Below are 21,005 nucleotides of genomic sequence, written 5' to 3' on the forward strand. Positions count from 1 at the left end.
GTGTAAGGCGGAAACGTTGGTGAGCGTTGTGCAGTAAATTTGTCGCATTTATTTGTTGTTTTTTTTCCTCTACGTCAGCGTCAGGGCAGAGGGTTCATGTGAGTCCTTGAGACAGGCTGACAACAAGAGCGTGCGGCGCTCAAACCGTGTAGAGTCGTGTAAAAGTAGGCCAACAGACGGCGTCCCAATGGAGCTAAACAGCCTGCCAGTTATAGACTCAACCAAAAACCTAACCTATGATAACGACTAATGAATGAAGTAATCAAATCCAAAGAAAGAACTATAACAATCCTTTTTTCATCTTCCAGCCTTTGCAAAAAAAAATAAAAAATCTAATTCATACAAAGTGCATGATTAAGCTCATCATTAAGAATACTGTACTGGAATGAATTAGCATCAAAGTACTTGAACCATCACACAACACCAATCATTTTACTTCAGTAAATAATATGAAGCTTAATTATCTGAACAAGGTGTTAAAGGAAAAAGTTAAATGTGGGGAGGTTAAATCAGTGCGTTAAAATTTAACACACAATAAACACACAGTCAGTGATTTCAGTTAACCCTTCAGAACACTTTTATTAAAGCTTACATCATGATTAAATTAATTAATTAACACTGCATGGTCATAAATACTTCACACAAGAATAAATATAATAAATAGCATCTGACAGAATAAATACTGAGGTATTTTGGAGTTTCGATATGTTTCGTGAACGTACCTTAATGTAAAAACAAGAGCGTTAAACAACATTACATTTAAATAAAGTGAGGTTTTATTTAAATAGCTCAGGAGAAGCTGTCGACTTCTGTCTTCATTTCCTAGAAAACACAAGGAGAAGAAGAAAAAAGAGAGTATGTAAACCAGATAGAAAGCTCTTACTCAAAGCAGCACAGATATTCTAATTACAAGCCTCCTAATCAACCTGTTACAGAAAACTTTATAAAACTGGTTTATAAACTTAACGGAGCAGCTTACAGCATCATTTAGTTGGAATAAAGAAGTCGGATAAAGACTTAAATCAAACAACAGCATCATATTGTCTTACTTGCCATCTGCCCTCTGTCAAATGTGACATCTCTTTCAAAAGTATAGTGCAGAAAAGACGAGCTTTGTGTAGTGGATGTACCTTAATGAGCTCCGTCTTGTTGCCGGTGTTTCTGTGTCTGTAGATGCACTGAGCCAGCAGAGCATAAAGCTTCTCCAATGGCTCCACCTCAGCGCCCTCTGTTTTAGCCACAGCTCTGCTCAGCAGATCCTGAAAAACACCAATAAGACGAGTGGAAACCATATCTACACTTCTTTAATCATTTCCAATTTGATTTCTTTGGTACTTTAAGTTTTCTAACACATTGTTTGTTAATAACATGCAACATATTCAATTTGCACAATCCATGGAATGTAAATCTGTATATTTAGAGCTGCAGTGACTCGGTTGTTTCCCGTCTGTGGGAAGCTTTTTTCACTGTAAGTGCTGCAGTATGACCAGCTGTCGACTTCAGACATGCACAGTCACATAAGTTCAGTCAATCAGTTTCCTCCATTCAGTATTTTCAGTAAAGAAAAACAGGCATCAAAGGTTCACTGATGAGACTAATGATGGAGTCAAAGACTCGACACTACAGCTGCTTAAAAAAATGAGCGTGATGAATGTTGACTGAGACCAGAGGACAGCTCTTATTTTAAAAATTTCAAACATTTCCTTGTATATTTATCCATGAATTTTCAATGGTTTTACTTTCTTGTATATACATTTATTTCTATTGTACTTTGTCTGATTTCTTATCGACTTTTATTCATTAATTCATCTTAATTTCATTGTTTTACAAACTGGGATATCGTTCTATATTTTATTCTATTGTTATTTTTGTCCCACTGTACCCTTTAGGATTTTAGAAATTAACTGTTTCATCAGGCTGTTGTGTTTCCTCGGTTCAGCAGTTCATAGCTGGAGGCCTTGGGTCGCTCAATAACCGGAAGGTTGGCGATCCACACTCAGCTGACAGCTGGAGGGGTCTCAGTCCACCTCCTTGCCCTTGAGCAAGGCACCGTACCCCTATGCTCCCCAGGCGCTGTGATTGGCTGCCCACTGCTTTAGTGTATGGCATCTGTCTCTATGAATGTGTGACACTGTGCATGTGCAAGTTCAACAGGTGCCAACCTGGATGGGTTAAAAGTGGAGGACAAATTTTGTGCATTTCCTGTACATGACAAATAAGCCTGATCTTAATCTTAATATTGAATGTTATTCAGAACATGATTCTTTCGTTGTTTGATCAAGTGATTGATTGAAGGCTCAGGCCTCCTGATTAAATCAAGGCGAGAGGTGTGAGGTCTCCAGCCAGTGAAGCAGATATGAAATGTATTAGTTTCAATTATTCTGCGATTACTTTTTGAAGTAGTCAGGCTCAATATTAGGCAGCCTGCAGATGTTTCGGTCAGATACCTGAATTTTATTTTTATTTTAAAATTGTGTAGACATGAAATACTGAAATCCAATTTGAAAAAATGTCTCTGGTACGTGTTTTCTTGGATGCGACACCTGCAGATATTTTCCCCACCTGACGGAGGGGCAGCTGGTGTTCACACCGATGGCTTTGACCAAGGTTGGAATATGACAGAGCCAATCAGAGGACACGGTGTGATGTTCAGAATTAAAAACTTCTCTTCCATTACCAGAGCCAGTAAAACATTCCAGCGTGTGAGCTGACAAATGTTAAGCTAACATTGCTACATGGCTCAAATGAAGTAAAATAACTACTGCTTCGTCTGTTTCTTTATTTCTCTACAAACAGTTCATCACCATCTCCACATCACAAACAGAAGGTAGCAGCTGTTGTGGAAATACACCTATTTATGCACAAAACAGCTCTAAACAGAACCTCTGTGACTCACCTTCAGTTTGTTATGATCCACAACCAGCTTTCCACCACTAAGGACCTCCACAGATCTGTCCGTGCTGAACAGCTGCATTTGCTCCAAATTGGCCTTTTTGGCTCTTGTTTCTTGCTTTCCGGACCCCTCTGAACACGAAGACACGGAGAAGTTTTTTAATCCTCTGTTTAGTACTTAAACATGGGAGAGTCGGTTTATCAGGGCCTCTTTAACGTTCACACAATAAGCTAGCAGGGACAAAAGTCATACACTACCATATCAAATCAGAGGTGAGTAACTTTTAACAAAATAATAAAAAAATAATAATTCCTTAGAATTCAGGAAAACGTATGCGTGTGTCATATGAAAAGAATGAATGTGTAACCAGTTAAAAATGATTAATCCATTTCAGTTAATTCATTAAAACTTAAAAAACAAACAAAAAGAAACAGTGCTACCTAAACATCCTCCCATGTAAACATTTTCCCTCAGAACCAAAAGACACTCTTCTTTAAGTATCTGAAGGGTACATTTCTGTGATGAGATATCTGAAAGCTTGTGTTCTCGACTCAGTTTTGTGTCAGCTTGGCTTGATGCCCAAAGTTCTGTCTCTGAGTGCGAAGCATTGCACTGTTAAAGCTTGTTCAGCAGCAGCAGCAGCAGCAGCAGCAGCAGCAGCAGCGCTCTAATTTCACAACCTCTTTAACACACTATTCCTCTGCTTTGAAGCTCAGCTGCAGTCAGGCGAAGACCAGTTAGTAGGGCAAGGTTCTCTCACTGCCTAAGTCCAGCTCCCGCTCCAAATCTTTGTTAGACATACAGACCTAATTTGTTCAAACGAGTTCCCTTCATCTTCAGTCGGGCTGGAGCAGATTTTGAAGTTCGGGTTTGCTGCCTGAGGTTCAGCCTCCGTTTGGGGACCCTGCCAGTAAGCAGCTTGTTCCGGTGGTGCCCGTTCAAGAGGAAATTTCTGGTTCCAGTGACAGCATTTAGGCTGCAGCGGTACCTGTTTATGGTAGCTGTGAGATGGGTCTCCTCCCCATCGCTGCTCTCTGACCAGCTGGATGAGCTTGGACCAGCAAAACCATTGGTCACTATGGTTTCAACAGCTCCGTTTTCATCTGTGCTTGAATCAGAATTGGCTTTACTCGACATGGAGGAGCAGGAAGTCGAGGTTTGGACAGGTGGCTTCTTTTTCTTAGGTTTCGGAATGACACCGGTGCTCCACTTGGATTTTCGAGACTTTTTGTAACGCTTTTTCTTACATGCTGGAAAGAGAAAGGATGTTGGGGTTGAAGGTAGAAAGAGAAGAGGAAGCTTTCGTCATACAGAGTGAAACGGAGGACTGAGTGCCTTTGAACCTCCATTTCTTTCCACTTGATTTTCTCGTCTGCTCATGACTTTTCCATTTCATCTGCCTCTTGTTAACTTTTCTCCTCTCTGTCAGCACAGATGACAGAGCTGCCGTTCCCTCTTCTGTGTTTAAAGACTCATTGCTTCCTGTCCTTGCAGCTTGATCTTTTCGTTTTGCGATAGCAGTCAAACGAAACTCTTCATCATCTGTTCAAAAACTATACATTTACCAATGTAATCAGGCCTAGGGAAATATATTCTAAAAGTAGAAAATACCATAACCCTGTAATTTAGAGGAAGCCTAAAGTAATCTCTAACATTTTCTTTTATACTATGATGTTGAATATATTATCATTTTCATTCATTTAAAATTCTAGTGGGTTAAAAATGCAATGTTATCAAAGACTGAATTTCTTTTGTAATAATTAGAGTTATAAAGCTCTGTCCTTAATGACAATAAACTGTGCATTTTGTGTTTTGCTTTAACTGTTAAACAAGTGACGTTCGTAAAGTTACAGCTCTGGCAGATTCATCACTTCTATAACATTTCATACTTTTTCTAAAAAAATCTGTGAAACAAATGGTAAAACTGAAATAATTAACAACAAAAAGGAAAACACTAACTTCAGATGAATTCCTTGGTAGGAAAATAACTGAACAGACAACATGCCGTTTCTGTTAACTCACGTTGAGATCCAGGACTGTTTCTGGACAACGCTGATCTACAGACACCATTGGCCTCTTGTCGGCTGGTCCCACTTGATAACGCTGCCATCAAAAATGAATGTTGCAGTTTGTGGTTAGTTTTTTCCTTGACAGTGATTTTCTGATAAACACCCTGTGTTGGGTGCTGAACCGCTGCTACACTCCCACACCAAAATGACAAACAGGAGGGTAAGAAGAGTAATTTAAGGAGAGGCAGGTTTCACCTCTGCTGATATGAGACTCTCTGATCTCCTCACAGACTCTCTCAAAGTCTTCATCCAGCTCGTCTTTGATGATGGCTCGAATGGTGTCTTTCAGGGCGCACGCACGGTGACGAATGTGCCGGTCTGACACAGTGTTAAAATACATCAAATCTGAGGTTACATTTTTAATTGCATCACACTGAACAGACTAGACCACTTGTGGCCCTTCCATGTTGAAACAGATGATAACTTTCTACCTCCTGAATACTAAAAAATGGTAGTAGGCGAGTGACTAATGTTGAAAATCAGTCACTCACCTACCTGTAGTTTAGAATTTCAAATATCTTCTCCACTATGCAAAAGTGAATTTGCTCGATAAGAGGAATTTAAAAGAATAAAATATGATTGTCTGCTGCTTCGAAGCTGAGAAAGTTTTCTGATCATGGCCGTTTTATTATTTATCTTCATCACTGAAACTGTAAACTGTCAAAAACCGTAGCCAGATGGAAAATTAACTAAAGTCTTTAAAACTCACAGGAAATGGCAGGCTGTTCTACACAGGGCTGTTAATTAGGTGTGCATGTGCTGTTAATCCCTCTGGCTCTTTAGGATGTTCACGATTGTCTTACCCATTGGGTCGCTGTCCGGGTTGTACTCAAGAGCATTCTGCCAGATGAGATCTGCGTCTGAAATGAACTCCCTCACTGTGACATACTTGTGCTCGTCAATGTTGGTCAGCACTGTGGACAGATCCATGGGCCTCTTGATCACCATGAGGTAGTCTGGGACCTGAAGGAGATGCAGGACAGGAGATGATGGATTTCTGAAGACGGCTTCAAATCTTTGAGACACTTCCCAAAAAAATATTCTTAAACCTGCATTAATTGAGGTTTTACTCACAGAAACAATCAAGGGGAAAAACATTGTCCTGTTTAATCTATTCACTTTATTTTAGTTTTATTCTAATGTCTTTCAACTCCTGTGAGAAATATCTGGCTCTGAAGTTGATAAATGCTCCATTACAGCATGTTCACCAGCCTGTCTGCGTCTGCTGTTTGCTGCTGAGCAGGTATTTTAGAGATTATTCAGTGAAAACACTTGTATACATGTTGGCTTGAATCATTTTTATTCTCACAGAAATGCTCTCTTTGGTGGTTTCAGATGAATGAATAAGATCTACTAACCTCCTCTATGTCGACTGGTTTGGTGAAGGCCTTGAAGCGGCGGTCCAGCATTAGACGCTCTGTGACATTGCGGAGAAAGAGGCGAAGCTCTCTGAGTACATCCTCCTCCTGCTCCTCCAGACGAAGGAGCTCCTGCTCTGACAGCTGACGAGGGGGAGGCAGTGGGGCCAGAGGAAGAATCTCCATGGCCTGAGTCCCTGAGGGAGGAGTAAGGTGTAAAAAAAGAAAAAAAAGACAATTTAAATGCTTCAAACTGGTCCATTTAATCATTTTTTTAGCATAATAAAAGCATATTTGAACACTGTCACATACGTGCTTTGTTCGTGGAGGGTGGAGCCTCAGCCGCCTGGTTCAGAATTAGATCCTGGAAGAAGCTGGTTCTCTCCTGCCAGGTGGGAACACTGATGGTGTAAACCTCCCCGTACTCCTCCCGAAAAAGACATTGAATCTAAACAAGACAAACACAGAAGCACTTTGTTAAAGTTTATCTCTTAGTTTGGTGTTGTCAAACGCCAAAGGTCTTTAACGGTCTGTCTACCCATGGAGGAAAACAGATGATGTGGGGAGGAAAAGGTTTCCAAACACATTCTGTCTTCTTTCTGAGCCCAAATTTGCTCCTCACCTCTGGGTCCAGTTCCTGATGGGGGATGCTGCAGGTGGCGAGGAGAAGAATGGGGGAGAAAGAGGGGATGCTGCCCAGCAAGCTGAGGAAAGAAGCCTTGAGTGCCGGCCCTGCCGTCTCCCACCACTGCTGCATGTGGGGGATGTAGAGGATGCTGGGAGACGTCCGTTTGGCCTCGCAAAACACCTGATCAGGAGAGAGATCAACCTCCATTAAACCTTACTCCTGAACAAAAAGAAATCATTTCGTTCATGCTGCAGTTTCCAATTCATCCCCACCTGATTTAAAAGAAGTCAAGCTTTCCAAATGTTGAACTGTGTATTTAATCTACATTCTAAGTTTATGTATAAAACTAAGCTCAAATTCACATGATTAAAACAAAAAATAAAGAAAAAAGAAAAAGGTCACAAAAACTTCATCATAAGTTATTTCTGTTCCCTTTTGACTGAAAGAATCTTAAAACACGACCCACGGTCATGCAGAAGTGATGATAAAACGAGTGCTTAGCACAGTTGGATTTGCCTCCTGACAAAACCATGGAACAGAATTGAGTTGTCATAAAAATAAGTGATGAATGGTTAAATTATTCCTCAAGAGGAAAAAAAATGTTAGAAATGTTCTGCTTTCAGCTTTTTAATTAGAAATATTTGTTATTTTCCTCTTTTTCTTTAACTCGCACTTTCTGAAATGTTTGACTGTCAGACAGAAGAGGAATGTAAAACACCATCTTAGGCTTTCGGGAAAAATGATGGGGATATTTCAGTGATCTCTGGCATTTTTCATAGTTATTTTCTTTAGTAATGGTTGATTATTTCATCAGATGTATCAATAATAAAATCAGCTTGCTTGAATGATGAATTTAGGCCTTTATGTCCTTGGTTTTCAACAGCGAGTATCACAGAAAATCTACTATAAATACATTTTATTACTACAGTAATAACATTGGACTTTGAGTCCTTCAACAAGACTTGGACCACTCTGACTTCGTTCCTGCTCTTCAAAGATCCAAATTTCAAACAAATGTGTGCCTGATTAAACTAAGCAGACAGACACAGGGTAGAATAAACCTTTGGCTTTTGTGGCTGCTGGGGGTCTGCAGTGCAACGCTGTTTTTGCTCAAGTATTGTGGAATGAAACAAAGTCAACTGAAGTCAGTAAAGAATCTATTTGGGATCTAAGGGATCACCTGTGCACAGGCTTCTTCTGGAGAGGTGCAGCTGACTCCAAACAACACAGCAGAATCCAGGCTGTGGACGGTGAAACGTTCTAAAACGTGCAGAACAGCCGGGGCCAGATGGGAGGTCTGGCCAGAGTCAGGGCGACCTACCAGGAGCATCCGAGGGCGGTAAGAAGTCGGGTTTTTGACTGCACTCCTGCAGGAAGCAACACAGCGGTGAGAGGTGTGACTATAAGGTTATTTAAAGTATCAAGTCTTTGGCCAGCACACTTCAAAGTACATACAGATTTCTGAGTTGAGCTGCTTATTGTTTTTATATGTTACCAGGTGGTCTGGTCTTCAACTAATGTTAAGGATACTCGCCTAGCAAAGTGCAGGAAGTTTCTTCTCTGAGAGATGGAGGGTGCTGAGATGCTGGAGGTCGTGGAGCCCTCATCTCCTCCGCACTGGAGACCATCATCAAGGACACCAGAGGTCAGATCTGACATGTAGAAAAGATAATATTTGTGAACAACATGTAATTTGTTAACCCGGCAGTAGAGCCTCCAGCCCTGAGCGTTGACTTACTTGGCTCTCTCTTCCTCTTCATCCCCTGCTCAGCATGTGGAAACAGCCTCTGCAGGACCTCCAGGATGTGCTGCAAGGCGGCGCCCAGCAGCGGGTGAACCACAGGTGACAGGGGTTTGGCGGGGGAGGCAGCAGAGCGGTGTGAGGCGGGTGACATCTTCCTCATGGCTGCCACAAAGTCACAGCTGCTGACGGAGATGGAGGAAACATCCAACAGGAGTTTCTGAGAGGTGCCGTATATCTGTGGGTAGCGACGACGCAGAGCACACAACGCCGCCTCGGTGCACACTGCCCTGATGTCTGCACCACAGTAACCTGAAAGGTGGGGATATTTAGGAGATTAATTAAGCAGAAAAATCCAATGAAAACTAAATACTACCATTGCAGTCTCTCTTACCAACACATTTCTCAGCCAGTTCGTCCAGAAAATCTTCAGATGGAGGAGGTTTCCACTGACGGGTGTGGATTTTCAGGATCTCTCTACGAGACTAAAACACAAAGAGTCACACAAATGGATGATTCTGTTTAAATTTATTCACAAATCAACATACACAGAATAAAAAAGTAAAAGGAGAGGTTAATATGCATTGTTGATTAGACCAAGATTAATCTCAACAAACCTAAGAAAAAAACTAATGAGTGGTAGCAAACACAATCTTTTAAAGTCAAACCATAAGAAAAAACAACATTCTTAAAATGATGGGGAAAAAAGATTACAGTGTAAAATAACGGCAAGTGAAATAAGAATAAATGTCACCTCTCTATCAGGCAGGCCAAAGAGGAACTCCCTGTCGAAGCGTCCAGGACGCCGCAGTGCTGGATCGATGGAGTCCAACCTGTTCGTGGCTCCAATCACCACGACTTCCCCTCGATTGTCCAGCCCGTCCATTAGAGCCAGGAGCGTCGACACAATGGAGCTGTAAATATTTAAAAGCATGTCAGTGAGTCTTTGTAGTTAAAAAGCTACTGATGGAATTTGGAGTAAATAAGTCATCTATGCCAAACTGTACCAATCACTAAACAGAGGAGGCAGTCTCTTACAACACCTATCAGTTTCTTCCAATGCAGTCTTAAAATTCCTTCCTGGACAACCGAACATCCATTCACACCTTAAATAAAATTAACCTAATGACTCCCGTGATTGTCAGGTCGGTCACAGACATGTGACCTCACCTGCTCTCAGGTACTAGCAACCAGAGACTCCATTTCAACCCACACTGAAGAAGCCCATCTGATGAGAACTGAATTGTCTTCAAGACTTTCAAACAAGTCCAGTTGCCTTAGTTTTAGCACCAAGATAGACCAACGAAAATTCTTCACAGACACAGTTTTGCTCTGGAATCAGAGTCAATTGGCTCATGCCAAAAGTATCTTAATGTATTGTGAGAGGAATGCTGATAAAAAGTAAAATATTCTGTAAAAAGACCTGTGTATCTGATCCTGCCTGCTGGACCGAACAGGAGCCAAGCCATCAATCTCATCAAAGAAGATGATGGACGGACGCTTCAGATATGCCTGATGAACAGATGAATGGGAAAAACGGTTATCAATATCTTTATATGTCTGACTTTCTCTTTTTCTTCTAAGGTAGTTTTAATGGTGCTTAAACCATCTAAGCTACAGCGCCCCTGCAACCCTGAACTGGATTAAGCGGGTATAGAGAATGGATGGCTAGCTGGCTGGATGGATGATATCTAAAAGGAAAATTAATGCTCAAATTCTTTTGCGCTTTTCAGGACCGCCGGACACCCTTCACCAAAAACTGAAATATTTTTTTCATTTTCCTATTAAACATCAGTTTATCATAAATGACTGTCTTGTCAGAATTAAGCTGGTGATGTTTGAAAACACTCAAAAGTAGCTATGCTAAATGTGATGGAAAATAATTGCAGCATAATAAAATTTTGCATCACTTTTAGCCATGGTGACTTTTTGATTTGAGCTGCCTGAGGGGTGCTACCCTCAGAAAGTGGTGAAAAGTGTTCAAAGAGCCGAGGTGCTTAATGGTATAAACTCAAATTTGATAAACCCTTGGTCCTGATCTGGTCAGTAGGGGGCAGCACAGTGGCAAAACAAGTTTAGAGTTACCTGCTCAAAAATCAGCCGCAGCTGTCTCTCTGACTCTCCCACCCATTTGCTGAGGCAGTCGGCTCCTTTCCTCATGTAGAAAGATACTTTCCTGTTGTCATGGCTACACTCATTGGCCAACGCCCGAGCAACCAGTGTTTTCCCAGTCCCAGGAGGGCCATAAAACAGACAGCCTCTGGAGAGACACAGACAGATGAATATGGGTGTAACTTTTTCATGAATTTGAAATTAAAGCCACCCTGATGCCTTCGGTCTGTCTTTGCTCAGCATGTTATGCAAAAAAAATGTTGTTTCTCTATTTCAGCTCTATTCACCAACTGCAAACATCATCTGGTTATAAGGAGAATGCAGAAATGTTTGATTTTTTCACAGCCTCGGGCAGATTTGCAAACTGAAGACATTTTTTCCAGTGTTTTCTTCATCTAAAGACCGCTCTAAACATGTGAATCCAGTGTCTTTGTCACCTGGGAGGCTGAATCTTGAAGTTATCAAAGACCTCTGGATAGAGAAGTGGGAAGACAACCATCTCCTTTAGGGCTGAAATGTGACCCGACAAACCTCCGATACTGTCGAAACCCACCTGTAAAGGGACAAGTCGAAAAGAAACAAGTAGCAAGGATGCAAGAGTTGATAGGACATTTTGGGATGGGCTATGCCGTTACTGATGATGGAACCACCATGAACTGGCAGGTAGGCAGGCTGCTCACTGGCAGTTTTAAAAGTTGAATTTCATGATCAGTTTGAACTCACCGACTGATCAATGGCCATGGGATCAATGTCAGCTAGACCTGCTCCTGCGGCCATCTTGTCTCTGCGAGTGCGCAGACTGAGTGGGTGAGAGCTATAAACGGTTAAAAAACGGCAGATCATCAGTGACATGAGGAGTAACACAAACACATCTAATCAAAACACAAAGTATATTCATTTATGTGAACATATGCATTTAAAAAAGCCAGGTCTAACTGAAAAACGCAGAAACCATGTCATCTGTCTGCTAGGGGAATTGCACTACAGACGAAAACTGTAGGCGCCTTTACTAATTGGAAAAAAGGTCAGTTCTGTAGTAGGCAGAAGGATTCTGTTTTTGGAGAACAATAAACATCCTCTCCACAGCATCCTGGCAGGACAGAGGAGTTGCTCTGTCTGAAAACTCTAAAATGAAAGCTTGAGACATGCACCAAACTATTTCTTGCTAGGAGTACTGGTTTTTCAATGCTCTGCTCTCTGTAACAGCTTCAGGCCAAGAAACTATCCATATAAGCCCCAATTAAACTACAGTCTGCTATTTGGTGGATTTCGTTAGCTCTGAATGGAGTAAAGCTAGCCGTTTCCAGCCTTTCTGACAGGGTAAGCACTTATTAGTAACTTCATAATGTAGAAGCTTTCATTTAATCCTGATAAGTATCCACTTGGTAACACTTACGGCCGGCCCAAAAAAAACCTAAACTGTACCTCTGTAGTTCATAATCTTTTACAGATTATTAGAAATCCTCTTTTTATTCGTGATATTTTACCGTTTGAAAACCTGAAGCACAGGCCAGTGACACATCAGGAAGTTGTTCTTCAGTCTACTCAAGAGCAGAGCTGACAAAATTCATGTCACGGTCCTCAGTGAAAAGATGAACGGCCTACTGACCTGCTAGAGGCCTTTTCCTCTTCATCATCAGAGTCGTCTTCATCAGACTGATTGGACCACGCAGTCTGAGTGGATCTGGTGGAGCAAATAAAAATATGAGTGACACAGGAAGAGGAAAAGGTTGTGTATCTGCGTGAGTGCAAACTGGTGGAAACGGTTAATAATGATCAACATCAAATGATGGAGAATCACGATTTTGTCTCCATCGATTTAGTAGTCAAGTTATTTTTTTATTTGCTTTGAATTCAATCTAAATTAAAATTGCAGAATAAGATATAACACCTCTGAGAATAACTGATCAAATATAATGAAATGTTAAGGAAAATTCCTTACAAAATTGACAAAACAGTATCAGATGGGGGTTTAAAAAAAATGACGCAGTCATCTTCCAACAGGTTTCCTCAATTTTGGGGGTTTATTTTTGTAAAATAGTCTAATGTGTATGAGGCTACTACAGTGGCTCTAAAACCCTTTTCTTCTATGCCCCCTTAAGAAGCCAGTGAAGTTAATTATCCCAGTACTGCAGAATTTGCATCAATCATGTCCAATCATGGAGGAACAAACTGAAAAAGTGGTGAATGGCAAGCATGAGAGTAGCTTCAGACACTTGTTCATTTTCTCTACACAAATCAGATTCATCAGCTTAGTTTCACATATTTTTCCAGCAGTCATCTGCTCCTCTCCCTGCTGCAGCGTTGTGCCATCAGAGGGGGCGCCAGCACTAGTTTGAGAACTACTGAATTAACTTAAGCTTGATTACTAGATTGTTCTAAAGTTGTAACCGGTTCTAACATCCAACACTGGCTCCACAGCACAGATGACAATGCATCATTTAAGTTGTGTCCACAATCTGACCTGAAGGCTCTTCTGCGAGGCGTGTTTGCTCCTGAGGCACTGATCCGGAAGGTTCCTTTCAGAAACTCTATCAGGGAAAACAAAACCATCAAAGCTGGAAATTTTCTATTCCCTGCATCTCTGACACGTTAAATAAATCTCAAATCCTTTCCAGCCTTGGATTATCATTCCTTCTCATATCATAAGAATACTCTAAGGGTGCTGCAATGACACTCATATACCATGTTATTCTGCTAAGCAGAGACACATCAGCAGATCAAATGTGGGAAACATATCACGCATCACTTTGAATTAGTCTCATAATAACCCTAAAGGAACTGTGGTTAACATGTACAGATTTAGATTTAGCATTCGTTGTGTTGATATTGAAACGCAGTCCTCTAATATCAGCCCTTTGTGGGGTACCAACCACTGCTGGGCCCCTGATAGAGTGACGACGCTCGGCTCAGTTTGGCATCAAAGTTCTGGTTGACACTGCAGTTACTGTCTTCATCTGCAGTCGCTCCATGCCCACTGTCCTCGTCAACTGCACCTGAAAATACCAGAGAAGAAGAAAATAAGCACACGTTCCTTCCTTTTATTCTTCTACTCTGCTACATCCTTCTCACAAACCGTTGTCACCCTCACTGTCACTGAGCTCTGGTGGTACTGGCGTTCTCCTCTTCTGGGCTTTAGAGTAGATCTTCTGGAAAAAAAGAGTAACAAACATGTGATTTTACACAACTAAATCCAATACATTTATCTTATCATTATCTTATGATCACTCATTTATTTTCAGATTTCAAGCCCAAATGTGACAATTTTTGAGGTTTTACTGATTTTTTTTTTTCTGAATAAAGGATGTAAAATTATACTTCACAATTTAAAAGTGATTTTAAAGTAACTACAAATATAAAGGTAAGTTTATGGGTGCCGTTCTTAACCCCTTGAATGGCAGCACACACCAAAATTGAAAACTGCATGCCGGATGCTTTGGTATCCCTTCCGCTCAAGGGAACAGAGTGCTAACAGGTCCATTTTCAAAATGCCACAAGGCAAAATTTTGGTATGGCTACATAAACATGAAATGCTGCTTAACAGTTAAAGAGAAAACAACGTGGTTATTGTTGTGTATGTGTGAGGTACGTCCTGTATGACTCACTGTAGCGCCATTTGTGTGATTTGCATTAGAAAATGTGAATAAAGCAGCAGATGTGCTGGTTTTACCTGTCAGAATTAGCTAAATAAATAATTGGCCATTCAAAAGAAAAATAATCCTTTCTACCCATTACTCGTTTTTAAGCTAAAACGTTTTTTTTCTGTTAACAATGTCATGATTTGCTTTTCAGAGACAACTATTGATCTGATTTATCCATTTTGACATCTCAGTGACAAATCAAGAAAAGCATTTTATCCTTTAAGGTAAAAATGCATTGCAGCCCTACAGATGAGTCCAGTACAGCAACTGAAAACCCTCATCTCACTCACGTGTGTTCTCAGGACATAAAACTGCTATATTTACATTCCACAGCCATGGCTTTGTCAAATATCAAGATGGGACCTTTGATTACAACAATCAACCTACATTTACCTCTAACATTTACCTCTAACTTCCCTCTAACTTTCCATCAATTAAACCAGACTGACTGACTGAAATAAATTCACATTTTGTCAAGAGGAAAACAACTGCAGACCAACATCTTAAACTCTTAAACTTCAAGTGACATAAACACATGACGACAAAAACATGGGCTGGTGCTCCTCGTGCTTTCAGCTGCCCCCCAATGTGGTAGCAGCTGATAGAGGGTTCGGCCCCCCATCATGAGCTGCGAGCACACGGGAGGCAAGGTGCATCTGGGTGCACCACCCTCGCAGTGAGCTGATAAGAGAGGCAGTGCCCACCCTGACTGCGTGTTTGAGCACAGTTTGGTCTGTGGTTTTGAGGCTGCCCCAGAACGTAAACACAAAGTCTGAACATACAGTTAAAACATCAGCGGCTTCAACAGTTCTGCCTAAAACTGCTGCTCCCAGAGGAAGCTTAAATACACAAATACATTAAATAAAATAGAATACAATAAGTGTAGCTTGATGTGTGTGGCAGAAAGCATGTATTTAATGAAACCAACAATTGTTGCATGGTTATTTTTTTTTCAACATATGCTCATACTGATTTGATCCTTGTTAACATAAAATAACACTGGGTCAGGGTCATACTTGGAGATATATTCAGCACTGTGTTGCATCACCTCTTCTTACACTGTTACATCACAAAACTCTGAAGGTATTTGAAAAATGAAAACGTTTTGGAATAAAATATTCCACTCTTGCTTCATAGAGGATGTCAGTTGCTTAGCAGTTTGGGACAGATTTTGTCAGATCATTTCCTTCTTTTTTCAAGGTTTTCAAGTAGGCCAGCAGCAGCTGGCAGGATGTGGTATGACATGCCTTGCAGAAATAAGGATGATCTTTCTTTCAAATTTCTTCTGACCAAATAAAAAAAACTAAGAGAGACTTTCAGATTAGAGCTAAACATGTAAATAGAGACTAAGAAAACATGCAGATCACCAAAACTGCGTTACTTACTCCTTCTTTATTGTTACTGAGCAGCCTCTTGGTCTTCATGTTGTCCACCCTCTTTACAACAGACCCTGTCATACTTCACAGAAAACAGTGGAATTAAATCATGTACCATACTGTCACATTCACACAAATCTCTATTTCCCGAAATAAGGAAAAACTGAAGAGATTACTAAGGTTAAGCACTATCGGAGACATAGCCTCACTGCAGATGTCACATTTCTTCTATCAAACTGTCAAACTTTCATATCACACAGTTTTATTTCATAATACTTTTCAGTGCCAATTTTAAACACAACCTGGATCTAGATAAATGAAAACTGATGGATTAACTAAATTCAATAATAATAATGATAATAATAACAACACATTTGAAGTTTCTGGAACAGTAACGCTTCAGATTTTCTATCTATTCAATTTGATATTAGAAGTAGGATAGTATAACACCTTGATCTTTAGCAGAAAAATACAATAGGTTTTGATATATTTAAAGATTGATAAGACCTGCGGATGCTCTTTCATTTATAGATTAAGTAAAACACCTTTAAACAGATCTTCCAAAACAACTCAAAAGAGTCGTTGTGATCTCGTTTCTGTCAAAGCCTGTGTTGTTTAGCGGCAGGATAAAGTGACTGCAACAGCAGGTTGTGACAAATTAATCTCCAGTTCATTTTTTCAAATACTAATTGATAATTGATGAACGTCTGAAAATTGTGAAAAAAAGGCTTCTTAGGATTTCTTATGAAGAGCACAGCTCAAAAGTGTTTTAAAAAACACGATGCAATGAGGACTTTTGTGGCTGAAGTATGAAGAAAGTAAAAGTGTTCAAAACCACCAACATTTTCTGCATAGAATCTGTTTTTTGTAAACCATCAGCATTATGATGGTGCCGAACTCTGCAAAAACCCATCAAGTCCAAACTGGCTGACAGTTTCAGCTCTAGCAACATCACATTAACTGTGTTTTTCTATACCACCGATCTTACTTGGTGTCGATGCCATCAATTTTCTTGGAGGCCTGATAACTGCTGGTCTGTTTGGTCGGTCTGGTGCTTCTCCTCGGCTCACTTGTCCTGCCACCTGTTACATGTTAAACATTTGAATGTTTATTATAACAGTTTGATAAGTCTGTCTTCAGGATGATCTTGCTTATTTTGGAAAGATTCTGCAGATAACATCATTGCTATAAAGTAAATGAGACTGATTGTGAAAGTAGACAGCTTGCAGTCCAGACTTTAACACACTATAACAAAAAAAGAGGAGGCTCAGGACCCCAAAGTTTCCAAAACTTTGTAACTCAGAACTCGCCGACTATAAATGTCGCCATCCTTACCTGAAGGGTTCAGCAGCCTCGGGGATCTCCTGTCACACGAAACAAACCTCTTCATGAGAAACGTGAAAGTAGCTGCTGCAGAATGATTTCTGTCACATTACTCACTCAAGCACAACAGTTATGTCCAGGTGTTTCAAACCATCTATACTTCTCTGTGCACTTCCCTAAAATATCACCTCTGTGCTACATTTTTCTGATTTTGTTAGTTTTTAGATGTAAATTATTGCATGCAATTCGTTGTGCTACATCGAGGACATGTGTGCTATTCGTCTCGCATGCTTCCATTGATCCTATCATGGCCCACGGCACCTGAATTAACCACTGAAATATTGTTGATACTGACATATCTGTATTAACAGGATAATGTGGGATCATTTATCTGTCAGACAGTTTTCATTTATTTAGCTTTATTCTTATTTTAAAGGGCTGGAGGAATACACTTAAAAGCTAGACTTGCAGGTTCAAGATTTTTCAAATAAAGCAGTCATTTCACACTGTGATATTGATACTTTTAGTGGCTTTGTATAGATGTACATTTGTCACCAGGAGGGTAGTTTCTTGAATGAAACGATACATTAAAATGTCTAAAAGAAATGCACAACACTGAAGATTTTCAAACCGATTATGTCACCCCACTAAACTAAGAGAATTTTTGTTATTTCTGACCTGATGACGGTTCTTGCTGGTTTCACATGCCGTACTTCATGTGTTTCTGAATCAGTGTGATCCCGTTCTTCATCCTCAGTAGGAAATCCCTGAAGAGTAATTTAAATGTTAGTCTTCAAGCAGTAAAGTGCTGTCTATTCATGAATCATTAATCACAACTGGACTGTGACTTAACTGTGAAACGCAAAAGGTTTTTAAATCTTTTAACTAATAATTATTTGTCAAATCTGTATTTCATATCTTGAAATACCTTTTTCTTTAGAGGCAGTCTCTTGGAATTTTATCAAATCAAGAAGAGTAATTAGATTCAGTCCAGGCCAAAATAGAAGGATAGTTACATAAAAACACACCTTTTTCATCTATTATTACATAAAAGCACAACAAAAAATCCTTTATATTTACCAGGACAAATTAAAACCCCTTCTCCAAGCACTAGAGAAGATATTAGGCTAAGTTAAAAATGTTTCTTAATGTAGAACATCTTAAAAGCATTATTCTTTTTTCCATTTTTATGTCCTAACTAGATATATTCCGTTTGCTCCCACGACAGCGACCCTGCCGACACTGATAAATGCATAAAAACTAACAACAGTTTGAGTACTGCTGTTACAAGATAAATATATTACTTTGCCTACTAAGACATGTTTCCACAACAGCTATTAGCAATTTCAGTTTCAAATTCATTTCTAATATACAGTTGAGGCAGAAGTTAGGAACTATATATTAAAAAGATATTTAGATTTACTCCGTGCTCTGTGACAGTCGGCTAACTTCACACGTAGTTTGCTACTGATAGTTTTGTGCAACATGGCAGGATATTTATCAGATTTTGACGACGTGGACGACAACTTTGAGTACGATGGACGTCCTTACCGGAGTGAATGAGCAGTGCTGCTGCGGCGGGCGTCAATGACGTCATCCCAGTAGACGAGTGCGTAGAAAGCCCTCTATAAGCTCCCCGATAGCCGCCAATAATAACGTTGCAGCTATGAACTAACAGAGCAATAGTACGCGCTCATTCATTCATTCGTCTTAAAGTATTATATACTTTTGTCTCATCTGTCCAAAGGATATTGTTCCAGAAGTCTTGTGGTTTGTTCAGATGCAGCTTTGAAAACCCAAGCTGTGCTGCCATGTTTTTTTGAGAAGTGGCTTTCTCTTCAAACCTCTCAAAACAAGCCATACCTGTTCAGTCTTTTTTTCTAATTTTACTGTCATGAAGTCCAACATTGAACACATAGCTCTTGGGTTTTGGCAGTTTCTCTGAGCATTGCATGCTCTGACCTTGGGATGAACTCTCATCCACTCCTGGAAAGATTGGGAAATGTCTTGAGTGATTCCACTTTTTCTGGAATAATGGACTCCAAATAGTTTGGAAATGGCCTTATATCCCTTCCAAGATTGATATCTAGCAACAATTGCTTCTTTAAGATCATTGCTGATGTTTCTCGTCCTTGGCCTTGTGTTAACACACTCCTGAATGCTCCAGACCAGCAAACAAACAAAACTTCTGCCTTTGCTGCTCACACTCACTGATGATCAATCAATTGCGTGCATTTGATTAGCAACACCTGGCTGATACTTAGCCCAGGAAGAACCAGCAGTCTTTAGTTTTTCACACACTGCTTCTTCACTTCGTATTAGTTTTTGTTAAATGAATAATGACACAGTGCATTAAGATAAGTTTTGTTCATCTGAGATTGTATATATCTAATGATTTCTAACTATGTTTTATAAAACCTCAGAACTCAAAAGGGTATAGTTTACACAGTTTTGAAAAGTTAAGCAACAACCTAAACAACTATAAACAACTTTAGGTCAATGTTACTGGTGTTTATTTGCTACAAATAAAGGTCTTAATCTTAATATCTTTCATATGCTATATTTTGAAATCATCTCAAAGCTACTGTTGAAATAACTGTTTCCTACTTTACATACCTTTAGGTAGTTTGAAATTTAGCACTGCATGAAACTCTATTAACCGGTCATGTTGTGTGCATGGCTAACAAAAAAACTATCTGTGTGGCTATTAACTTTAACTTGCAGTGAAGTGAAAGCAGCATTGACATCAAAATATCAACAGTACATGAGTCTGAATATTTGTGATTACTTACCTTCCACTTCTGATGACAAAAGTTGAAATACTATGACTTAATATTTATCAATGCATTAGATAGTGGGTACCCTTGGCCGGATAACTAGGGTACTGGAAATGCCTGGATGAAAATAGGGGCTGTTTATAGGACTTTATTTTAATTTAGCTTTAATAATCTAATTAAATATATTATTCTAATAAGTTTCAGGAAGATATACATTTCCTCTCCACATTTGACTCTAATTGACTTGATATGCGTCTGCTCGTTGGCTACAACTTGGGTCAAACATAATGTCTCGAATTAAAACTCAAATGATGCAGCAAATGATGCAGCGAAGTCTGCTCATGGAGGCCAACGATATTCCAAACGCAGACAGACTCACATTGGACAGTCCACGCTCCTTTAACCGGGTCACTGGACTCTTCCTCCGGCCCTTTGAGGGTGTTCGCGGCGGGGTCTTGGGGCTCTTGACCGGTCTATGCTTCCGCTGTGATCGCCCGCTGCTCTGATCCGCATTCCCTATGCCTCTGCCGCGTGCCGTCACCATGGTAACAACAAACTGTCAAGCTAACATGGGATATGGTTAATGTTAGCTTACATGTTATTTAACACCGAAAGCGAATTGGAGCAAAGGCCATCATAATCACCTCAAAGTGCTTAAGGTTGTTTTGCTGAGATGAACTGCCGTCTGCTCTGTGTGCCGAGAGAGAGAGCTAAAACTCAAACACACCCAAACAGTTTGATAAGCTGACGGAGCGCAGTGGAAATACTGTGTCGATTCGAAACGCGGAGTTCTGCCGCCGACTAGTGACGTCACGGCGTGTTTAAGTTTAAATGATGATCCTGGTAACAACATAAGCAATAAAGGCCCAACAATGCCCCCTAATATTTCTTTATGTTATTATATTATTTTTGTTCCCATACAACTAACGTGTTCTTGATCAAAGCAATGGATTAGAGTAATACTTAATCCATACTAAAGGAAAAATATATTGTTGCAGTCTTTTTCTAAACAGTCATTAAAGGTGATTGTTTTTAAAGAGAATACATTTTTGTAAGCCATAATCAACTTCTAGCTTCTCCTGTAGTG

The 21,005-nt window shown here is 40.0% G+C and overlaps 1 protein-coding gene across 3 annotated transcripts; it reads right to left on the minus strand.

The window, feature by feature from the left end:
* Positions 1-553: 553 nt before the first annotated feature.
* LOC140275456 (ATPase family AAA domain-containing protein 2-like) lies at positions 554-20,670 on the minus strand. 3 transcript variants are annotated; one of them, XM_072370925.1, is made up of 29 exons: positions 20,563-20,668; positions 20,298-20,482; positions 17,820-17,908; positions 17,154-17,182; positions 16,807-16,900; positions 15,828-15,900; positions 13,878-13,950; positions 13,675-13,797; positions 13,266-13,332; positions 12,411-12,485; positions 11,525-11,615; positions 11,239-11,354; positions 10,775-10,949; positions 10,113-10,201; positions 9,444-9,603; positions 9,084-9,174; positions 8,687-9,001; positions 8,483-8,600; positions 8,129-8,315; positions 6,943-7,128; positions 6,633-6,768; positions 6,321-6,517; positions 5,766-5,925; positions 5,158-5,280; positions 4,916-4,996; positions 3,700-4,143; positions 2,897-3,024; positions 1,131-1,259; positions 554-822 (listed from the first exon to the last, which is right to left on the minus strand). In XM_072370925.1, the coding sequence occupies exons 2-29, from the start codon at positions 20,460-20,462 to the stop codon at positions 790-792; spliced, it is 3,747 nt and encodes a 1,248-aa protein (XP_072227026.1). In that variant the 5' UTR covers positions 20,463-20,482; positions 20,563-20,668; the 3' UTR covers positions 554-789. The 3 variants fall into 3 exon arrangements, with proteins under 3 accessions (XP_072227026.1, XP_072227027.1, XP_072227028.1); XM_072370926.1 differs by having other exon boundaries at positions 13,887-13,950; positions 20,298-20,670; XM_072370927.1 differs by lacking the exons at positions 20,298-20,482; positions 20,563-20,668 and adding an exon at positions 18,565-18,569.
* Between the last annotated feature and the right edge of the window lie 335 nt (positions 20,671-21,005).

Source organism: Leuresthes tenuis, unplaced genomic scaffold, assembly GCF_036924035.1.
Source record: "Leuresthes tenuis unplaced genomic scaffold, fLeuTen1.0.hap1 SCAF_18, whole genome shotgun sequence".
NCBI lineage: Eukaryota > Metazoa > Chordata > Actinopteri > Atheriniformes > Atherinopsidae > Leuresthes > Leuresthes tenuis.

Excerpts from the sequence above, each read along its gene's own strand:
- LOC140275456 (XM_072370925.1), bottom strand. The coding sequence starts at position 20,462 with ATGGTGACGGCACGCGGCAGAGGCATAGGGAATGCGGATCAGAGCAGC. Across the intron at positions 9,604-10,112 it reads AGGCAGGATCAGATACACAG|CTCCATTGTGTCGACGCTCC; the intron begins GTCTTTTTACAG and ends AAATATTTACAG. Across the intron at positions 5,926-6,320 it reads AACCAGTCGACATAGAGGAG|GTCCCAGACTACCTCATGGT; the intron begins GTTAGTAGATCT and ends CATCTCCTTCAG.